At 43.8% G+C, this 21,491-nt stretch overlaps 1 protein-coding gene across 1 annotated transcript in view; it reads left to right on the forward strand.

Moving 5' to 3' along the window:
- The window catches only part of efnb1 (ephrin-B1), a 56,601-nt gene extending 35,533 nt beyond the window's left edge, over positions 1-21,068 (forward strand). The window contains exons 3-5 of the mRNA XM_010738724.3: positions 11,113-11,205; positions 16,860-16,985; positions 19,286-21,068. Of these exons, the coding sequence (XP_010737026.1) occupies positions 11,113-11,205; positions 16,860-16,985; positions 19,286-19,680 (614 nt within the window). The 3' untranslated portion in view covers positions 19,681-21,068. The remainder of the gene's footprint in view (positions 1-11,112; positions 11,206-16,859; positions 16,986-19,285) is intronic.
- Positions 21,069-21,491: the final 423 nt, after the last annotated feature.

Genomic DNA, 21,491 nt, shown 5'->3' on the forward strand with positions numbered 1-21,491 from the left:
CTCTCTCTCTCTCTCTCTGTGTGTGTCTCTGTCTGTCTCTCTTCTCTCTCTCTCTGCCTGTCTGTCTGTCTGTCTCTCTGTGTCTCTCTCTCTCTGTCTCTCTCTCTCTCTCTGCCTGTCTGTCTGTCTCTCTGTCTGTTTCTCTTCTCTCTCTCTCTCTCTGTCTTTGTTCTGCCTCTTGCAGATTTTGTTTTTGCGGACAACAGATGGGCCAACATGGACTCTCTCCTAAATAACAAGTACATACTCTGTGTCTCGCTCTGTCTGTCTCTGACATCTCTCTCTCTCTCTCTCTCTCTCTCTCTCCCTCTCCCTCTCTATCTCTGCATCTTGCTGTCTTTACATTCTCTCCCGCGCTGAAACGATTCCCCAGTCATTCGTTTCCGTTATTTCTAAAACAAATACACACATTCAGTCATCCCGGCCTCTTAAATCTTTGGGGTTTGGACTGTTGGTCGGGCACAAGAGTGATTGTGGTAGCCAGTCAGTTTCCTGACATGTTATTGACTGCTAAATTGATTCTTTAATCTACGTGGCAGAAGTCGTTTGTTCCAGCTCTAAATCGTTTTCTATTTGTTTTCCCCCCGACCTGATCACCCAAGCAGCTTCATTACCCTAGGGGCAGTTTTCTCACCTGAACCATAGCACTCAGCTTGTCTCCCCGTGCACATTGGATCACTGTACCGTTCCCTCTTACTTAGCATACCTCATTGGGTTTGTTTTGCATGGCCTGTTTGCGACTGAAAGTGCCAAGCCTGCGGTAAGAGTTATTGTTTGTTTGTTTGTTTGTTTCCTATCTTTGATGTGTGTTATTGTGCTGAGGAACACAAGGCTGGCTCAGTTGTCATAACTCTCTTCTGGAGGCCAGATTGAAAAGGTCAGGGAAAATGATGCTCCTCTCTGCACAAAGGATGAATGGACACAGTGTTGGAGCTCTGCACACATACACACACATATACAGGCTCAGACATCCAAGCACTTTTGCATAAATGTACAGAGAAACACACACACACTCACACACACACACACACACACACACACACACACACACACAGCCCCTGTGGGCACATTTTTTTACATGCACCAGCACGAGCGGCGAGTTCTCTGAGGATATTTCATCCTCTGCCGTTCGTGTTCGTTAACTTGTTCCAGGGCTCCCGCTCTGGTTTCCCTCCTGGGGGGAGTTTGCTCACAGATTAGCTCTTTAGTCAGTCTAGATTTTTGGAGCCTTGTGGCCTTTGACATGTCACTACTATCTCCCACCACATTCCGATCCATCCCAGCGCTTCTTTTATCATGTAAGCGCAGGATGATTTGTGGCTCGTGGACCCTTTTTTAAGATCGAGGTGGGCGACTCCTTTCCAGAGTCCAGAGTCCCATATCACCTTTGTAGACGACCACAAAGGCCGGGAGAAAAGACAGAAGAGGATCAGTTTTATCATCTGCTGGGATTTAGTGAGTGAACCATGGTTCACCTCATGTGATTATCAGTGCAAATGAAGCAAGACGAAAACTTCAATGAGCCTCCTGCTGAGTAACAAGCTCGCTAAGAGACCCTCTGTGTGCATCTGTCAGATGACTACACACGTGTAACCTGACGATATCAATACCACCCACTGACGTGGATGTTCATGGATCTTTTGAGAAAATACTACTGGGATTGTTACAAAGATATTGTAACGGACAAAATTATTGGATAATTATAGCACTACTCTAAAACCTGTAATTTTCTAAATGTAATCACGGCGAGAAGCAGCTCAGAACGCTGCACTTTGCTTTGTATTATATGTTTATGCATTTAAATCACAATGTCATGAATACATTTGCTTTGGGGGCAAAGTAGTTTTCAATTATGATCCATAAAATCCACTCCTCATATTGTGTATATACATTATGTCGAGCGGAGAGATATTGCTATGAGCGTTTGTAATTAAAGGGTTGTTTTATGCATTATGGTCCTCCACACTGGAGTGAAAAGTGTTGTTTACTCTGATGACATTTTCTGCAGTGTACTTAAACTGCAAACACAGCTTGTTGTCTTCAGCCCAACAAAATATGAGCTCACTGATCTGCCACCAAAAAAAAAAAAGAAAGCACTGAAAATCTTTCATGTCTTTATAAAGAATAGTGGTTCCAAAGCTTCTTTTATTTGTCTCATATTCAAAGTACTTCCCCCTCTTATGAAAATAAAGCTATCTCTTTGGTTTTAACTGTGCATAACTCATGTCCACAGGCCATGAGGCCATAATCCGGGGGTTGAGAATGAATCACAAGCCACTGATATAAACTATTTTCAGTAAGTTAGCATGGCTGCATAACCTCCATCTCTAAGGCGGCATTTCATAAAGCTGCAAAGTCTTACACTGGTTCAACGCTTAAAAAAACAAAGCTCTCTATTACTCTTATCATCAAGTCAAATGCAAATATGTTTTGGTTTTGTTACGGTAGTACTATTCTGAAATCTGTTGCCATATTTCTTGCACTTCTTAGTCCTTATTTTCAGGCCAGTCACTCTTAATATTGTCAACAGATACTTCTGTCTTTTTTTGACCACCATTTTTCTTGGCGTTCTCTCTCCCACAGCATAAGCGATGCTTAATGGAGAATGAAAATTGAATAATATGCTCCATTTCTTCGTGTACAACTTCCCAGACTGTTCTTTCGCCCTGTTCATGGCCAAAGGATATACGGCTGAGGTGTACAAGCTTTTAATGTGAAGCAGTAGCGGGAAGTGATCAGTCAGATTAGCGGAGGCATGGCGAGTAATGAGAGATCAGCAGATAGTAATGCCGCTATCTGTCAGATGAAAAGTAAGGACAGGGGATGCAGGAGTACTAGAAGTCATGTGGACTGTGGATTGTTGATGTTGAGAAGATTGGGCATCCAGCCCACTAATTTGTGTTGTAATCGGAAAACACTGGGCCTATGATGGGATTAACGAAACACTAATGTGGAAATCCCCTCTGTCTTAAATAAGGATGAAACTCTGTGTACGACTCATTGTTCACTACGAGCCTAATGCACACATGCACCTTGGTTAAGTACGAGATAAACAGTAACCAAGCAACTCCCGCATGAACAATATTAACCTTTAGCTTTGTGAGTTTGTGAGTGCGGGTGTGTGTGCGCCTCAGCATGTGTTGCATCTCGTCTAACCTTTAGCTCTGACCAATAGGAAGGTGAAATGCTGGTCTTTTCACCGTGACCCAGTTTCCCCTCTGCTTATTTCTCTGAACACGCAACATTTCAGCTGCTATTAGTCAAATGATCCACCGTCTAAGAGAATATAAGTGAGCGCTGTGTGTTTTGTGTGTGTGTCTGTGTGTGGCTTTCAGGGCGTGTTTGTTCACCTGTTAGTTTTGTGTACTTAAGGGTGTTAATGTGTATGCGCCCACTAGGGCTATGCCAGTTTTTAAAAAAAAGTAATAATCTAAATTGATAAGGAGTGACGTTGACAGCAAACAAAGAAAAATAACAGTCACAGTCGGCTGAAATGTTATTTTCCATTCATGGCTCAGTCTGTGCTTGTAGGTGTATACAGCTGCTGGTCAACTGAAGCACAAAAACTGCAGGCCGCTTTTTCAGGCAGGTTTTTTTTCCCCCTGTTTTTACTCTCTGCATGATTTGCGTAAAACTGCTGAGGTTTTCTGCGGTTGCAGCTCGATGATATCGGTGAAAAGAGCCATTACAGCCAATTAGCTACTCTGTCATTAGGGAGGGTTGTGTGGGCTACTGGCAACTTCTCCACACAACAGAATACATTAGAGCTGAAATAGCTGGTAAAGCTTAAATAGCTAATATCTGAAAATGTTCCATATTAGGAACTGCAGAGTGGTGGGTAAGCTTGAATTTTCACAAGACAGCGTGGTTATTAAATTAATATTGGATGATATGGCTGCTGTCTCATAACTTTAATACTATATGCAACAGCTTATGGTATCAGAAGCTGTAAGTCCCCCTCCCTCGGGTTATACACTGTTTTATTGTACCAATCGACCTGCATTCAAAAATTGTATGATCTGAACTCCTCCGGTGCACACCTGTCAGATTTTATGGGTTTCGGCTTTGAAGCGTGTGCACACATTTTGAGTGGCTCTTTCTCGTTTCTGTGTGTGTGTGTGTGTGTCTGTAAGGTGAGGGCAGGATTGGAGGAGAAAGGTTCAGGATGTGCTGTGCTCTAAGATGAGTCTGTCTGCATCTGTCATGTTAGAGTGTGCTCAGTCTGTTCGTGTTTGAGACAGATGACTTGCTCTGCTCCCCAAGGTCCGCCTGTTATTCTGCGTCCTTTATCTCCTACTGATCCGACAGACGGTCTGCACCATGTGTGTACTTTTTGGTTTGTTGCTTGTGTGTAGGCGTGGGTGTGTGTATGCGTCTATACTATCTTATGTGTGTTTCTCCCCTGCGCATACATATAGGTCATTCTTTGTGTGTGTGTGTGTGTGTGGATACACGGTAAAGTTTTGTGTACAGGAGCAATGGGTTTTTGCGGCATGCTGAGTTGGGAAATGGAGAGTGGAAAGTGCAGCGGTGTAAAAGTTCTGCCACGCTGGATTCACCGGAGAGGTGACACACAGACACCCGCAGCTAAATGATGTAGAAGCTTTCTGTGTCTGCAGACTGTGAGTCTTGTACCAGACACACACGCACTCACAGATATACACACAGACACTTTGGGAGCCGCTGACAGGTCCTCTGCAGAGGTTAAAAGCTGTCATAAGTAGCCTTGAAGCACTAACCCGGTGGTGCTGGCTACGGAAGTCCATAATGCCCAACCTTTGGCTCTGTAATCTAGGACTGTCTTGACTCATGTGTATATACACACACACACACGCACACACACACACACACACACACACACACACAGTGAGAAAAACACATTAAAAAATGCACATATGAGTCCAAGCATACACACACACACAACTCGAGAGAGTTAGAGATGCTCAAATGCGCACAGTTGCACAGAGGCCAAAACACACACACAATGAGAGACTCAGGGGAGAGTGTGAGAGAAACGGTGAGTGTGAGTGAGAAAGAAGCAGCTTGGCAGATACACACTCGCACACACCTACATACACACACACACGCGCGCGCTCACATGCACACAATCCAACACACGCGCATATGCTTCCTCCGCTTCACAGAGAGCGATCACCTCCCACTTCTTCTTCTTTCTAAACTGAGCTCTCTCTCCTCTCCTCCTCCTCCCAACTCCCAACTCCTCACTTCATCACCTCCTTCTATATTCCCTCACCGACATATGCATGCATGCACAGACACCCCGGTCCACTGTCCCACACACACTCACACACTCACACACTCGCATGCAAGTACACTTCAGACAGATCAAGTCTCACCCCTCCCCGGCTCTCACACTCTCTCGTCTTCAAAAAAAAAAAAGGAATCTCTTGCTTCCTCTCCAGCGTCCCCCCCCCCCCGCCCCGCCGCCTCACCCTGCACTCCTCTTTCCATCCCCTCTCTCTAAACACCTCTCCCCTTCACCTCCCTCACCCCTCCACAGCGGCACCCCCACCCCACACTATCCCATAGTGCTCTCTGCTGGAAGGATTTAGAGGTACCCTGTAATTTTGGTGCCGGAGGAACTCTTAAGTCCTGCCTGATCTTCTGGCTACACAGACAGCCAGTGTGTGTGTGTGTGTGTGTGTGCATGTGAATATGTTATACAGTATGTGTTTGTGTACATGCACACGTCAGTGTGTGCTTCAGTGTGTGTTCGCTTCTGTGGGCCCAAGTGCTTACAAGTATATATATTTTTTTGAAACCATTTTGAGTGTACTTATATTCGTGTGTGTGTGTGTCTGCAGCCGTGCATGCTTTTGCTTTTTGCTTGTATGTGTGTGTGTGTGTGTGTGTGTGAGAGGGAGAGAGAGAACAGTTTAATCAGGACGCAGGAGAGGAGCTCCCCCTCTGGCTATATACTGAAGCAGTGAGCTGAGCAACAGTTGTGTGCAGTGGGCCGCTAACCACCTTAAACCTTGACACTAATGCTGCTACCTGTTTACCGTACATGCAGCAAAGCGGCTCCCGGGAGCAGGCAGCACGCCGCGATGTTAGAGCTGCTGCATGCTGATGCTTAGCAAAAACTACATGGAGGGGTGGGAAACGTTGTTGAACATGTAGATTAGAAAATCATCTGTTTCCATACGCATTACCCAAAACCACATTTATGCTAACCCAAATTCAATATTGGATTTTCAAAATAGCATGGGAAATGTGCAGCACCAGCGTCAAAGATATGACTATTTTATATTGTCTGCCAGGTTTTAATATTGAAACGAAACACGAGAAGAAAACATTGGCCCAGGCCGAGTGCGCCTAATTCATCTGAGATGATATGAAAAGTCTGAATGAATTTTCTATGCCGATGCCAAACCTGCGCAGGAGGCTACGTGGGAGAGACGGCGAAGCGAGAGGTTGGAGGTTGATTACTGATTTCCATTTCTATTTCTAGGACAAAAAGAAATGGATGGTTGATGGGCTGGGACATCTATTTAGATCCATTTCATTCTTCCATAATCAGGCTTTAGCTATGCCCTAATACTCAGGATTAGAAAAGGTTCAAAGTGCAAACATCTAGATCCCCAAGTATTATTCCAGTCTGCCAACCTCACTCTGTATGTTTGTGCAAGTGTGTGTGTGTGTGTGTGTGTGTGTGTGTGTGTGTATGTGTGTGCACGTGTGTGCTTGCATGCATGCCAGATCTGCTGAGGAGGAGGGTTATCTCTGGAATCAGGCCCATAAACCTAATCTAACCCTCTCTGTGCTCATTCAGGAGTGAAATATTTTGTGCAAATAGGCTCTCCTTTCCTTCTCCCCACTTCGACTCCGGTCGGCTAATGTAAACAAAAACCGAGATAGGAATATTGCAGGTATGAGAAACAGCCATTTCTGTTGTGACACTCTGTTTGATACACACACACACATAAGTACCTGACACGGCAGCGTTCTGCTCCCTGTTTTTCCTCAAATGGATGAAACAGCTCTTGTGTGCTGCCGTTTTTTTTTTTTCTTGACGCTAAGTGTGAGTGATCAGATCGTGGTTGTGCCTGTTTATATGCATTTAGCTTTTTCATTTATTTATTTATTTCGTTTTTTTTGAAAATGATGTGGGCATTATTGCTGGTGGTTACTGTGACTACCCTGTGCCTACTCGGCTCGTCTAAGTGGAAGTCTGAATGCTGGGGAGAATGGGGGGGCGGTGTGTGAAAGGTAGCCAATGAATGTCACCTCTCATCCACTTTCTCATTAAACAACCTGCTCTCTGTCTGTCACATGGGCTGTATCTATCCCCTCGTTTTGTGCTTTGGGCAGATGTCGCTCGTGCGCGTGTGCAATAGACACCGCGGTGGTGCGTGTACACACACACACGCACACACACACAGCCCATTGCGCTCTATGAAAGCAAGCCCCCCTTGGGCTGGACAGGAATAATAAGCAGCAGATGATTCATGATGGAGATGGGGAATGTATTCAGCAGGACCACCTGAGTGACCTCATTTAGCAGACCTGAGAATAAATATAGACCACCGCATCGCACTCCTAGCCTAAGCTTGTGTCGTCTCGGCCAGTCAGCACCGCATCTTTCACACATCTCCCACTCTTCTCCGTGCAAACACCTCAGGGAGAAGTCCTTCCTCTCTATCCTCAGTGTCCTTGTGAAATCTCTGTGCGTTTTGTGCATATGTAAGCGTGTGCATTTACACATGCATGTTAATGTGCTAGCAGTAGTGGTATGTGTGGACTATTGGAACAGGAGCCTTTGTTACAGGCCAGCTCTTTCCCCTGTAAGGCTTTCTCTTGGCTGATACATTTGTACTGTAGATATTTCCCAACATCAACATTTGGCACCTGGTTTCTCTTATGACTTCAGCAGCTGTAGATCTTTTGTTCTCCCACTAGTCACTCTGCGGCCAATGATCCACACCCACAAAGAGGGCCTTAAATCACACACACAAAAAAAAGCCCAGCCTCAAAACCGACCGCTTTATTAAAAAAAGCAACATTCCTTCATGCAATGACCAGTTCTTTGGGTATTCTGGACCGCTAGCATTGAACCGGTTTGTTCCACTAAATCATTAGCAGCAGAATGTGACTTTCTTTGTTCTTCGGCCCCGTCGTTGCTTTATCCCCTTGTGTTTTCATCCCCGTCGAGACACACAGGAAGACCCAATTCCCCAGTTTCCTCTTTCCAAAACACGCCATCACCGTCAGCCTTTTAATATCTGGAAATCCAGATTTGGATTAACGTCAGTGTGCCATGATGAAACGAGGGAGGGAGGGTAAGCGAGGGAGGGAAAGAGGAGAATGACAGGCTACCAGATTTTTAAAAAAAAAGAAAAAAGCTGGCAATGTGTCCTTGTTGTGGAGCAGGGTCAGGGAGTTGGAGAAACGTGGCTGGCGAGTCCAGCTATTTTTGAGTGAACCCATGACATGACATGTAAATACACTTCTATCAGACAAGGGTTAAGATGGCAAACACAGGAGTATGTGCTGCTGAACACTGTGCATGTTTTTTTCATTTCTCTTCAGTGCACGTTATTTAATGCACTCAACAGTTGTTCCTGCAGTAGATTTCCATCTTGAGTAATACTTAAAAGATGGATTCACATAAGGCAATGTGGTTAAAATTGAACATGGTTAATCGGATTATGAATTTCCAGCGGTACAGTAAAAGAGCTTGAATTATTTGACGTTTTAAATGGCCCCCGAATACAAACAACATAAAGCGATCACCTCTTTATAAATCCAGCTCTCTTTCAGTTGTTCACCTAAACAAAAGCCTCGAAGGACCAACTTATCATCATGCCACATCAGTAGCGCAGGAGCCTGTTCAGCCAGCCTGAAGGAATAGTTAATTTAGATGACAGAAGTAAGTTAACACTGAGAAGATTTGCTCCCCCTGAGTGGATATAAAATTCATAGCATGACGCTTACTCTTAGTCAGATTATTCAAGCGCCTTTGAGCTCCCATCTTCAAAGACCTAATTCTTGTGTAACCTTGCCCTGGAAATTTAAAAATTGAAAGAAGAGGAGAAATTGGGTGGAAAATGGCAGGATGAGGGTTAGCACTCGTGGCAGCGTCCGAGCCATTCAGAGCTTGCGAGACGATGTGCCTTTAAGACTGGAAACAGGCCTGTTCGCCTCACTGTCTTTGAATGTTCCCTTTTAGAAGAGACATGCTCCTTGCATAGGCTTTACATAAATCATAAGACTCACTTAGCCTTGAGTGTTCATTCACATTAATGTCCCACGTAAATTTCAAATCTTTTTGTTCCTGCGCTGCACTCGACTTCACTGGCCCCTCGTATATATTACAGTGTCCGGTTCACTCAGTCGTGTTGAGTCTATAGTCGGAGCCGGGGCGGAGGCGGCGGTGGCGGTGGTGGTGGGGTTTCTAAAGAACTCCTGACATGATGTTATCATAATCATTCTCACAAATTATCACGTACTTTGGCCACACTAACAAAATGTTTTGGTTTTCCGGGTAATTTTCAGCCCGGGTATGATCTGATAATGTAACATAACATTAGTGCAATTCATTATTTAGTTTTCTTCCAATTCGCCCGAGTACAAAGCTGAAATCCCACGGGGCAACAAAATGTCAACATTAATAATACTTAGGAATGACAAGGCATGAATCAACTAGATGAGCTTTTCCATAGCAGCGGAGCCAGATTTCAACACTGCTGGATACGACATCAGTTTATAACTGGGAAATGCATGTAGAAACATTGATACATCATGTATCACGAGGGGTAATGTTTGAAGTTTGTAGTGCATTGTTTGGGGCCCGCCCAGCCCTCCCTCCCTTCCCTTCCCATATGTGGCTGAGTCTGCCTCTCTTTGTGTCATCATTAGATAAGCACCCTCTCCAAGACTATCTCATCATAATGAGGATGCCATCTGAAGCAATCACCCAGGGACATGGTCATTGAGTTAAGAGGGAGGGAAGGGGAGGGGTAGAGTCAGATAGCACAGATAAAAAACTAAATGAAGTGAGGGGAAAAACAGAGAGAGAGAGAGGAAGGGACAGAGGGAGAGAGAGGGAGACCAAGACGGATAATGCAGGAAGAGAAACAAAAGCATTTCAGAGGAAGGGAGTAAGTTGAAACAGCAGACTAAGCGGAGATGCAGATCATTTGGGGAATTCCAAAATTAGAGCTGCCATCGTATGCGCCCACACAGGCGTACGCTAACACACATACGCATACACACACACACACAAATACACAACTGCCTTGTGCTTTAGCCGCCCGGTGTTAAGGTCAGAGTCACACTCTGTCTCCCTAGGTCATTATCATGGGCCCTAAAATAGACAAGCCAATTGTGTCACAGTGTGTCTGAAGTGAATGTGACATTGGATAAACAACCCCTCCACCCTTAGCTCCTCGCTCAAGTCGGAGAAGAACACACACTTTAAAACAAATGGAGAGAGGGCTGACACACACCACTTTCAGTATATATAAATGGACACACACACATACACACACACACACACATGCGTGCACAAACATTAAGGGAGGCATTTAGCTCTCAGCACTACCAGCAAGTAATGACACATGTGGCTCAGAGGGAGTGAGCTGCTCGAGGACTTGGCAAGCAGCTGGAACTCTCGCTGGCACGTCTCACTGCCGAACTATGCACAGGACAGAAAAGACGCACACACACACACACACACACACACACACACACACACACACACACACACACACACACACAGGTCCGACCATGTTCCTCCTCTCCACCTCGGTGACCACCCTCCCACTGTAGGCTCTAATGTTGTTCCATTCGTTTGACTTCACTTTATTGTGTTAATGAGAGATACCGTTGAGAGGGGGCCTGGCGGTTGATTGAGGGTGCGAACGGCTAATCACTGTAGCAGCTAATCAGTGCTTGTCGTAAATATTGATTAGTTCTGTGCGTTATGGACGTGCTCATTAACCAGTGTGTCGTCTTCTCTCCTCCTCCTACTCCCCTTTTTTTTTCCTGCTTTTCCTCTCTTTTACGCTCCATCACTTCTCCTCCCTCTTCTTGTCCTTCACCCCTTCCTCTTTCCCCACATCTCCTTCTACCCCCTCCACCCCTCCCCAGCGACCTCCAACGGTACAGTCGAGGGCCTGGAGAACCGGGAGGGAGGCGTGTGCAAGAGCCGAGCCATGAAAGTCATCATGAAAGTCGGGCAAGGTAAATGAACGTTCACCTCACATGTAGAACACAATACACTGGTGCTGCCTTAAAGCCATGTTTCACTTTGGTGTGACATTTTCATTTATCGCTGTGTGTGCCTAGCGTGACTTTGTCTGCCACCGGCCCCCCGATGGGACCTGCTCTCTAGAACTGTGAAGTTGTGTGATGAAATGAATTAGTCACCAGTGTTTTTTATTATATTATTTTTAATTCAACTTCTTCAGTTGCAGTCATTCATATTTAAATCCATTCCATGACTTTCCGCAGTGTTGCATCTTGATGATTTGATCGTGTGGTTTTTATCGTTTTGCAAAATTCTGACGTTCAAATTAATGATTCAAAGCAAAGTGTAATTAAAAAATGAGATTTGTTTTCCTCTTTTGAAGATTTTTCTTAGATGTAAGACATGACAGTTTAACAGTTTATTTTATTTGACATCAGTTCTATTATTTAGTATAATTAAATTTGCATTTATATTGGAATATAAAAAAGAAAATGTTCACTAGCTATCATTATGTAAAAAAAACTTAATAAATAATTTATAACACTTTGAAATTGTTGTAAGGATGTAAAGGAGATTTAAAGTGTTTATTAATGTATGGTCATCCAGACCAGCCATAACTGGTTCATGAATAATTAATTAATGATCGATAATGTTGTAGACTAACATAGCCACAGTCATATTTTAAATAATTACACACAAAGAAATCCCTACAGTGTGTTTGATATAACACATTTACTAGCTGTAAATACACCGACAGTTTGAAAACCATGAATGTGTCGAAAGCTCATGAAGGCTCAGGTTGATCATTGAAAATAACAATAACAAGGTTCACTTACTAGATTTCTGTCAGGGCTTTTTTTTTTATTTAAAAATGACAATATATAAAACAATTCATAAAGAGTGTGAGTAAAATAAACAAATACTTATTGTTACATATTGTCAGTCATTCATTAGAATATGTCTTAACACTGCTTCACAGGCGCAGTTGCAGTTTTCACAAATACGTTAATAAACATGAACTTATAATAAACATGAACTTATATAAGTTATAGAACTATTTTATAGTATGTTATGAAAGTTTTTTTTATTAATGCGAAACGAGGGTTAAAATTTAAAAAAGAAAATAGCGTTGAGTGTAACATAATTCTCAGATGAACAGTTAAAGATAGCTAAGATCGACACACTGTTCAAGTTTTAAATACGACTTTCAAATCAGCAGAATTTACTTTGCTAATCTCTAAATTAGGTGATATGGCGATATATTACATACTGTAATACCATTAGAGATTTGTCTACTGTCAAAGCCATATTTCACATTTACTACTGCTGTAATATTTATGGTTGTTTTAGATCATTATAAGAAATGTTTCACGTCAGTAAGCAGGACTGCTTTATGGACTGTAGTGTTGGAAACAAGATTCTTCCTTCAACTATGCTGATTTGCGAGGTATTTAGTTTGTTATAAGTCATAAAGGTACATTCTTATCTGGTTACTTTGTCTAAGAAAAAAAAAAACATGATATAGATTAATGTCATGCTGTAAAAATAAAATGTACTGTTCTACACGATGTTAGTCTAGTTTGAGTAAATCTTTTTATATACATAAACAGCTTGTGCAAATAGTGAAATTACTCAGGAATAACAAATATTAAATAAGAAACGACTGTGAAAAATGACTCCACTTACAAATCATTAAAAAAAACAAAAAAAGCCCCTGGTGTTCCTCGGCCGTTTCTCAACGTGATTCTCAGGAATCGCAGAACGAAAAGTGTGTTTGAAATTGGTATATAAGTGCACGGTCGGGGTAAGTCATCACAAAATGTTAGAAGTAAACAAGCCAGCTTTGTTTAGATATCCTTGGACACAACATTTGGTTTGCATCATACTTTTCACTTTTAGACACAGTTTTACCCAATATGTGGACGTCCATATCCTGCATTTGACAGGGTACAGTACACAGATGTGTTACTCTGTAAACATTCTCTTCATTCTCACTGTGGTTGTTTTGACCGAAAGAGACACTAACCACCATCTGAGAGGAACATCTGCCCGCCACGATGATCTGATTCCAGCTTTAAAAGCTGGATCTCAACATGTCAAAAATAAACTTGAGACTTGGCTGAGAAATCTGTGTGTATACGTGGTTGTGTATATGTCTGTGTGTGTGTGTGTGTGTGTAAATTTGTGTGCAGATATTTGAATGGTGGCTAGTGGGTTGACAGCAGTGTATCCTGGCAGTCGGTGGGAGAATAGAAGCTAACAAGCTGCTGATGCTAGCAAGGTCTGAGTCGGAACAAATTCAGCAGATACAGTGAAAAATACCCACAGCCATCTCAGAAACAGACAGGCATTGCATTATCTTTCCATGTAGGTCAATTTGAGCATTCGACAGCCCGGGCTTGCAACACCATCAGCAAATGACAACACGGTTGCATGAGTGCAGGCAACACAAGCTTTTACACTAAACTATTAACTGGGAGGAAAAAAAAAACAACAAATCCCAGAACTCACATTAATGAAAGTTGAAAGGAAACGTCTTATTCGAGGAAAGTTCTGGGAAAGTTCCTCTCAGCTCCAGTCTGTTTCTGTGGCTGCCGGCTGTTCCTCAACTTCGCCAGAGCCATGCGCTCATTTCCCAAAACGGGTCCGAAGTGAGCTGTCACTCACAATCAGTGTGCCCTAAAAACCTTGTTAGAAAAGATGCTGTTGGCCCAGCTGCTACTACTTTTAAATCTATTTCTGTGAGTGGAATTTTTGATGCATAATGTGGCCCTCCAACCTAGTAACTATATGGAGGGGAGGGCCGTGAGAAATTAGAGCGTCGGCAGAAACTTTTATTTGGTTGCTGTGTCCAACTGAAAACAGAAAGAATTCACCGCGAGTGAGTTAATGATTCTCTTCATTATTGATCAATCTGCAGATTGTTGTATTGATTAAATACTAACAATACATTGTTTTGTTTATAGCATGTCAGAAAAATCCCTAATGTATGATAAAGATATATATTTAATATTGTCCATGTAGAACTTGTAATGGAGTATTTTTTTACAGTGTGGTATTATTTCTTTTGGTTAAATAAAATATCTTAATCCGTCCTTCTGACCAGCTGATACCCAGTACACAGTCTCAAAGATATTCAGTTTACCATCACGTTTGACAAATTAAGCAGCTGTTATTGCCATAAAAGCTTTTAAAAAGTGACATTTTTGTGGATGAATCGATTAAAGGGTTGACATCTTCTACTGTGCTGCATTTTTTTTTTCTGTTTTATTTAATCATAAATTGAATATATTTGACTTGTGGACTGTCGGTGAAGACAAAACCTCAGGCTCTTGAAAATTGCGATGGGCATTTTTCATTATTTTTTTTGACATTTTCTAGGCTGGAAGATAAATCAATTAATTGAAAGAAAAAAAAACCCTGCAAAAGACGAATCAATAATGAAAACCATCATTATTTGCAGACTCTACCTTTCTCAGCCTCACTAGATGTTGTTTCAACAAACACAATAAAAAACGGGCTTCGCTTGGCTCTGACCCCAGATGCTATTGTGTTTAAGCCACATTTCCCCCTGCATGCCAACACTTCCCGTGGCCAAGTCCCCAAGATCTTCCCATATGTCCACTCATACTCCTTTGCACTTTGCTCTATGGATTATCTTTTGGTGACTCACCCTAATGTGCAATACATGCACATTCTTTCCCTGTGAGGTTTTGATCTTGTCGAGGCACACCCAGGCATAATCGCGTTGAATCATCTGCTTGTGGGAAATTATGCGCCCTGACACGTCAATATCTAATTGCACTTTAACTGCTTTGTGTTCCGTCTTTTGTCTTTTATATAAAATGCGAAGTAGAAGGTAAGTGAAATTGATTGAAGGGGAAATACGGGGAGCCCATATTTTATACATCCGTTGCTGTTCGGCGCTCTCTTTCTCCTCCACCACCACATGTCAGTGTGCTCATTAGAAATATGTTGACTCACTGCCTCGAACGCATCTCTCTCCCCCCTCCCGCTCATTTTCACTCCCTCTACCTCTCCCAACATATCAGTCTCTCTCTTCTGTCGCTCGATCATTGTCTCGCTCACTCTCATTCCTCCTCTTCCCCCCCCGCCTTCTCCCTCCTTCTGGCGGGTTGGCAGTTCTGAGGTAGTTGCTGTCTGCATAGCTAAGGGAAATGTCAGCGGTACACACAGAAAAATGGGTCAGAACATTAGAACGCTTGCTGCACATGCTCAGTGGCACCCAGTGTTGGGGCTATATTCACGAAGTGAATCAGATCACTGTGTCCTCTCATATCCCCTACCATACATGAATGTACCCACTTCTCACTCCTGTCTTTTCTCATCAATTATTGACGCTGCACAACAGCTCACGGCTAGGTTCACCAATGCAGCAATGAGAGTGTGAGCAATGCGGTGGTCTGGACAGGAGAGGAGATCAGGCTGTTAATAGTGTGGTTATGTTTGCCAAATACCAAAATAAAATGAAATATTATGCATGAATTTATGCGCCTCTTCCCTCTCCCCATCACTTCCCTTTTTCTTCTCTCTTTTTTATCGTTCATATCTTCCAGACATCCTTCACCCAAATTATTTCCCTGCCTGAGTCTCGGCCAGACTGGGGTGGAAATAGAAAGTAGACTGCTAGACTGTTAGGCCCTTTTCAGTCACACACACACACACACACACACACACATACATAACTTGCCACGAGGGACTCAAATGTAAATTGCCTACACACACACGCCCTCCTCTCTATTTCTCACACACATCCCTTGAGCAGGCCTTCGGGCAGATCCAGATAAGGGCTGATAGTGGAGGTGCATCTGATAGCTGTACTGTGGAATCCATCGGACCGGCTTCGGTAATAGTATAACTGCATATAACTGCCTTCTGTCTGCCGGCCCTGCCCTCGTAAAAGCCTCACTGCGGACCCACCGGTGTTTACCGCACAAAGACTTCAAAGTGCGTGTGCTGAAATCACAACAGACAGACAGATAAACTGTCTGTTTCCTTTGCGTTCCCCTCCGAGATTGTGCAACCCCCTCCTCTCTCCTCTTCTCCCCGTCTCTCTGCTTCTCTTCCTGTCCTCTTATTCTCTCCTCTTTCTCAAGTGTGCCTCTTGCAGGCAGACTTAAAGCCAGAGCAATAAATAAGGCATATTATGGCCTTTTAACGTGATGAATAATGTAAAACAATAAAAAGTTAATATATAACTACTTTACCCTCATTCTGCCAGGCCTAAGTGTATTGTAAGAATATTTTAGGTGTGGGGTTACTTATGTGCACATGCGTGTGTTTGTGTGTGTGTGTCCCACGTTCCCATGAATGTGTCAGTGTCTGAGTGTTTGCTGAAGGAGCTGCTGATGTAGATGTGAGCTCACTTTTTACGACAGGACAGGCATACTGCCGTGTTTCACCGATGTTTGCTAACCTGTCCTTCCTCTTTTTGTGCTTTCATCTTTACTTCCGAGACACTTTCAACACATGCAAAGATAACCTTCTCTCTGAATAAAAGACATATCAAAAGATAATAAAAAATAATCCTTGCCGATACAGAGAGGGAGAGAAAAAAAAATCATTGTAATTCAGCGCATGCATCTCGCCAAGGCTCAGTTTCTCTGTGTTTTTTTGTTTCCCACAGTCCCAAATGCTGCGAACCCCGTGGTGCCGGAGTCTCCAGAAGACAACGCCATACCGGAGTCCAGTCCCAGTCCGCCTGACCAGGGTCGGATTGGCCCCGAGATACCAGGGATGCCAGGAAACCCTGGTGAGCAGATTGACAGATCGACATTATACCCATAAAGTGCAGCTTCAGACTCCTCGCTGAGTGCTTTCTAGCTTCTGGAGTGCAAATATTTTAGTAAAATAAAGGTTTTTGAAATGTAAAAAGCGAACATTCACAGCCTCAAGGGTTCCTCGATTAATTAAACACAATTAGCCTGAATAGAGAAAATAAAAATCACAGTTGAGTCTCCTTAAGCAAGTATTCTTTCATATGGGTTTTTTCAGGCCACAGGCATTCCTTTTGATTTCTGGGGGGTCAACATGCTAAAATAGTTTTAAAACCAACTTTGTTCAGAAAAAAAAAAAAAAACCTCACCAAAGTGCAGCTTAAAATAAAACAATATGAAACTCCACTCAAAACAAATGCAACTCACCCTGAGTTACTTAACTTATTTTTACTGTATCAAAGGCTGTCCTTCACTCAAGGAGACTCAAAGACAGACTTCTTTATTATATACCTTTTTAAAAACTCATTAGAATTGCAAATAAATTAAGATTAAAAGCCAGGATAATTGAAGAAATCACTCGAGCCTCCTTGGATGCCCACTTGTTTCCTCTTTTCAACTCCCATAGCTCCTTTCCAAAGGAGGGACCACTTCTCAACTTTTCGACTTACTCCACAACTTTGTAAGCCACAAACTTCCACCAAGTACAGTCTGTTCTGCCTGTCCCAATGTGATAAGCTGCCCTCATCTAATAATTGCTTATTTGACATTAGTTGCTCTATAAAAAGATTTTCTAATGTCACTTTTCCCTATACCCGGGCTTTTACCTGTCTACCATTGTTAGATCAGTGATTATGTCAAGTGAAGAAGTGGAGGGTGGAATGAAGGACGTGTCACTGCGGTTTGAGAGGCTGATATTTCAGGAATGAAATTTCTGACAGCCTCTCTCCAACTCTCCCTTCAGTGCCCAGAATATAAGAAATTCCTTGCGCCTCCGATTTCACAGATAAGTCTGGAATCAGTAGCTTTCAGTGATGTCATTTGGTCACGATAAGGCGTAAAAGGCGCAGATATCCTCTCCTCCAAAAAAAAATGGTTTAAGTGCAGAGTGGTCAGTCGAGTGAAGAGACGCAGTCATTAGTGGGGATGGCCGTCTCTGGAGGTATGAGGCTTTTGTGTGCCTGTGGGAAGGGGGCGGTGGCGGTGGTGGGGTGTCCTGGACAGTAAAGAGGTGGTGGTGGTGGCGGTGGGAGGAGGTGAGTTCTGCTCTTTGGCAGCAGCTGCGTGCATACATGGAAAACAGATTTGGTTCTTCTCAGATTTCAGTCACTGGAGGAGCCATTCTCTCTCTCTCATCCAGTAACAGCCTCCCTCCTCCTCTTTTCTCCCCCCCTATTCTGAACCCCTTAGACAAAAGGATAAAATAAAATCAGATGTTCAGATATGCCCTCCTCTTTTCTTTTCATATCTCACTTGGCCTTTGCCATGAAAATGTGGCCTCGATATGTCATACAAGTTGCCTGGGCTCAATCTTATCAGGGAAGGAATCTTTGTTATGTTGAGTGATGACTCCAAATTTCATTAGGGGGCTATTTTGATTGAGCTAATTCAATTAGATTACATCAATGAGGCTGTTAGTCATGTAGAGCAAACAGCAAACGGGGACGTGATCACAGTTGATTTAGGCACAGAACAGTAAAATCTGCACATGACAGGACTGGCTTACTGTAAATGCTATTACTCCCCCGATTGTTCCCCAGTCTCTCAGGGACTGTATGAATATTATTTGGGTGTGGAGGACTTCCAGATCTTTTATAAATTACTTTACAAAACAGCAAGGCACCTTCCTTTTATTATTAATGTTTTCTTTGGACCCTTTCCCTCTCAGAGAGGGGAAAAAACTAAAAAAAAAAAAAAAAACTGCAGCACCCTCCCACGAATATCTTAAAATAATTAGTGCAAAACTGAAAGTACAGTCACTCTCTGTTTTTTAATATAGAACTGCTAAATAAACTAATAGCTACCAAATGATTAAACCAAGCAACAGCCGCGTGCTGAAGGGCTTGTGCAAGCACTATATTTTTCACCCCACACCATCTTGCACATGGAGCACATGTAAACCATCTTTTTGATGGACTATTTGATCTCTTTTCTATACTATAAATCTCCCAAAAATGAAAATAAATATGGGATATGTGGAAAAAAAGAAAAGAAAAATACCCTCCCTCGCTCTCCAAGAAAAGTTAGACTGCCTCCTCCTTTTCTGACCCCGCCTCCATTCCCAATCATTTTTTTGTGCAGTCTCTAAAATCTCTTTCTTCTTTCTTTCTCTCTCTAGACCTCATTAATCAAGACCAGTCTGGTTCCTCCGGAAACTCCGACAGCTTCCTCAGCTCCAAAACGGCTGTGTTCTCCGCCATCGGTGGCGGCTGCATCATCTTCCTCCTGCTCATCCTCCTCCTCGTCATCCTGCTCATCAAGATGCGCAAGCGCGCCAGGAAAAACGCCCACTCGCAGCCCCGCCCCTCAGCGCTGTCACTCAGCACGCTTTCCAATCCCAAGCTGCCCGGGGGCACGGCTGGCACGGAGCCCAGTGACATCATCATTCCTCTGCGGACAGAGAACAACTACTGCCCTCACTATGAGAAGGTGAGCGGCGACTATGGCCATCCCGTCTACATTGTCCAGGAGATGCCCCCGCAGAGCCCTGCCAACATCTACTACAAAGTCTGACACGCTCCGCACAGCCAGCGACACAGTCCGGAGAGAGAGAGAGAGAGAGAAAGGGAGGAGCGCTTGATTTATGTTCTTGGAAAGAACACTTTCCTTTGCATTTTGGGGACTTGATGCTTCTTCAAGCCCTGTGTTATTTCTACCACCTGCTGCACAAATCTGGAGAGGCACGCACTGACCAGTAACCAGCGGGGTCGTGAGCTGACCGATGAGAGAGAGAGAGAGGTTTATTCTGTTTGTTTTGGGTTTGTCTGACAATCTCGCCGCCACCAACCCCCCACACCCACCCCCCTCGCCTCACCTCCCACCTTCTACATCTCCCCTCCCGCTGTGCTCCGACACGGGGGGGGGGGGCGCGGGGGCCGGAGCGGAGTTAGCAGATGGAACTCTTAACTTCCTGGTTCGCTGTCCCCTTTAACGGGCAGGATATAACTTATCTCAGTTCCCTGAAGTACAGTCTGTGCTACACCCAATTAAACACACCATCCTAGCACACTATAGCCAGGAACAGGCAGACACAGGCCCCGGATGCCACTCAGCCTGCAGTTTGTGTGCAAGCATAAAAACGTGTGTGTGTGTGTGTGTGTTTCTTGCGTGCATGTGTGCGTGTGTGTTAGTCAGGGCTCTGTGCTGGGGCCAGGAAAACTCTCCAGATAGCTCAGGTATCAGACACAGTGTGTGAAATGATGTGTTCCTCTCCCTTCGCACCTCTGATGTTTGCCTTACTTACTATTTTTGATGGAGGATTTCCTCAAAAAAACCCTGATTCAGTTCACAAAGCAGTTGTATTTTGTTAGACTTTTCCTACAAGTGCACAATGTATAGAGTTGAATAGATCAATATCACTCCATCTTCTCACCACCCATGTCATCCATTTCACTTTTTTTTTTTTTCTTCCTGACCTAGACCTGGACTGTTGATATTGAGGTGTGTGTATGTGTGTATGTGTGTGTGTGTTTTCTGAGAATACTCCCTTCTCCGCTGGTCTGATATGAGCTTTACCATTACTCTGGTATTTATGACCTACTTGTGTGTACTTGAGGGTGTGTCCTCTGTGAATATGTGTGTGTACGTGTGTGTTCGGACATGTCCAGACCAGTCTTGTATCTGGGCAGACTTATTGGGCTTAGGGGGGGTAGAACACTAAGTTACTGTAATGTAAGCTTGAAAAACAAGACCGACAGACTGAAGCATCAACAGAGAAGACAAGCCCAAGATCTGACAAAACCTTTCCTGTGCTCCACTTGGCACCAGTTGACTTTTTTATGCGTCTGAAGGGCTTTGGGGTAGATGGTTTTTTATAGACAGCAGGCAGGTTGATATTTGTTTCTTCTAGCTTGTGGTGCTACAGCGGCAGCATCAAACAGTTAGTTTGGTGCCTGCTGCCTGGGCGATGTGGGTGTAGGTTGGATGGTAGGCACTGATTGGCTGGCCTACATAGGTAGGATGCCCTATATATAAGTTGGATGGTGAGCTACAAGCGAACATTGGGATACAGTATTGTCAGATGCCAATTGGCCGCCATCTGTAGATGAGTCACTGGAGTGCACAGTCAGTGGTGTCGCCAGCGTGTGACTAATCTATGTGCCATCTCCGTGCCCACACTTACCAGCCGGGGAAGGAGAGAGAGGGGCCGAGAGCGGCGGATAAAGGAGAAAAATGTTCCTGTGACTTGGCTTTAACCTGAGAGGAAGATGGCAGCGGGGGTGGGTGGGTAGGCGGGGGTCGACGGGTGAGGTTGGGGGATGGAGGTAGTTTAGCATTAAATTTTTTTTCCCATCCTCTCACCAGTTGTGCTGTGAATAAAAATG

The sequence above is a fragment of the Larimichthys crocea genome, chromosome I (genome assembly GCF_000972845.2).
Source record: "Larimichthys crocea isolate SSNF chromosome I, L_crocea_2.0, whole genome shotgun sequence".
Taxonomy (NCBI): Eukaryota; Metazoa; Chordata; class Actinopteri; family Sciaenidae; genus Larimichthys; species Larimichthys crocea.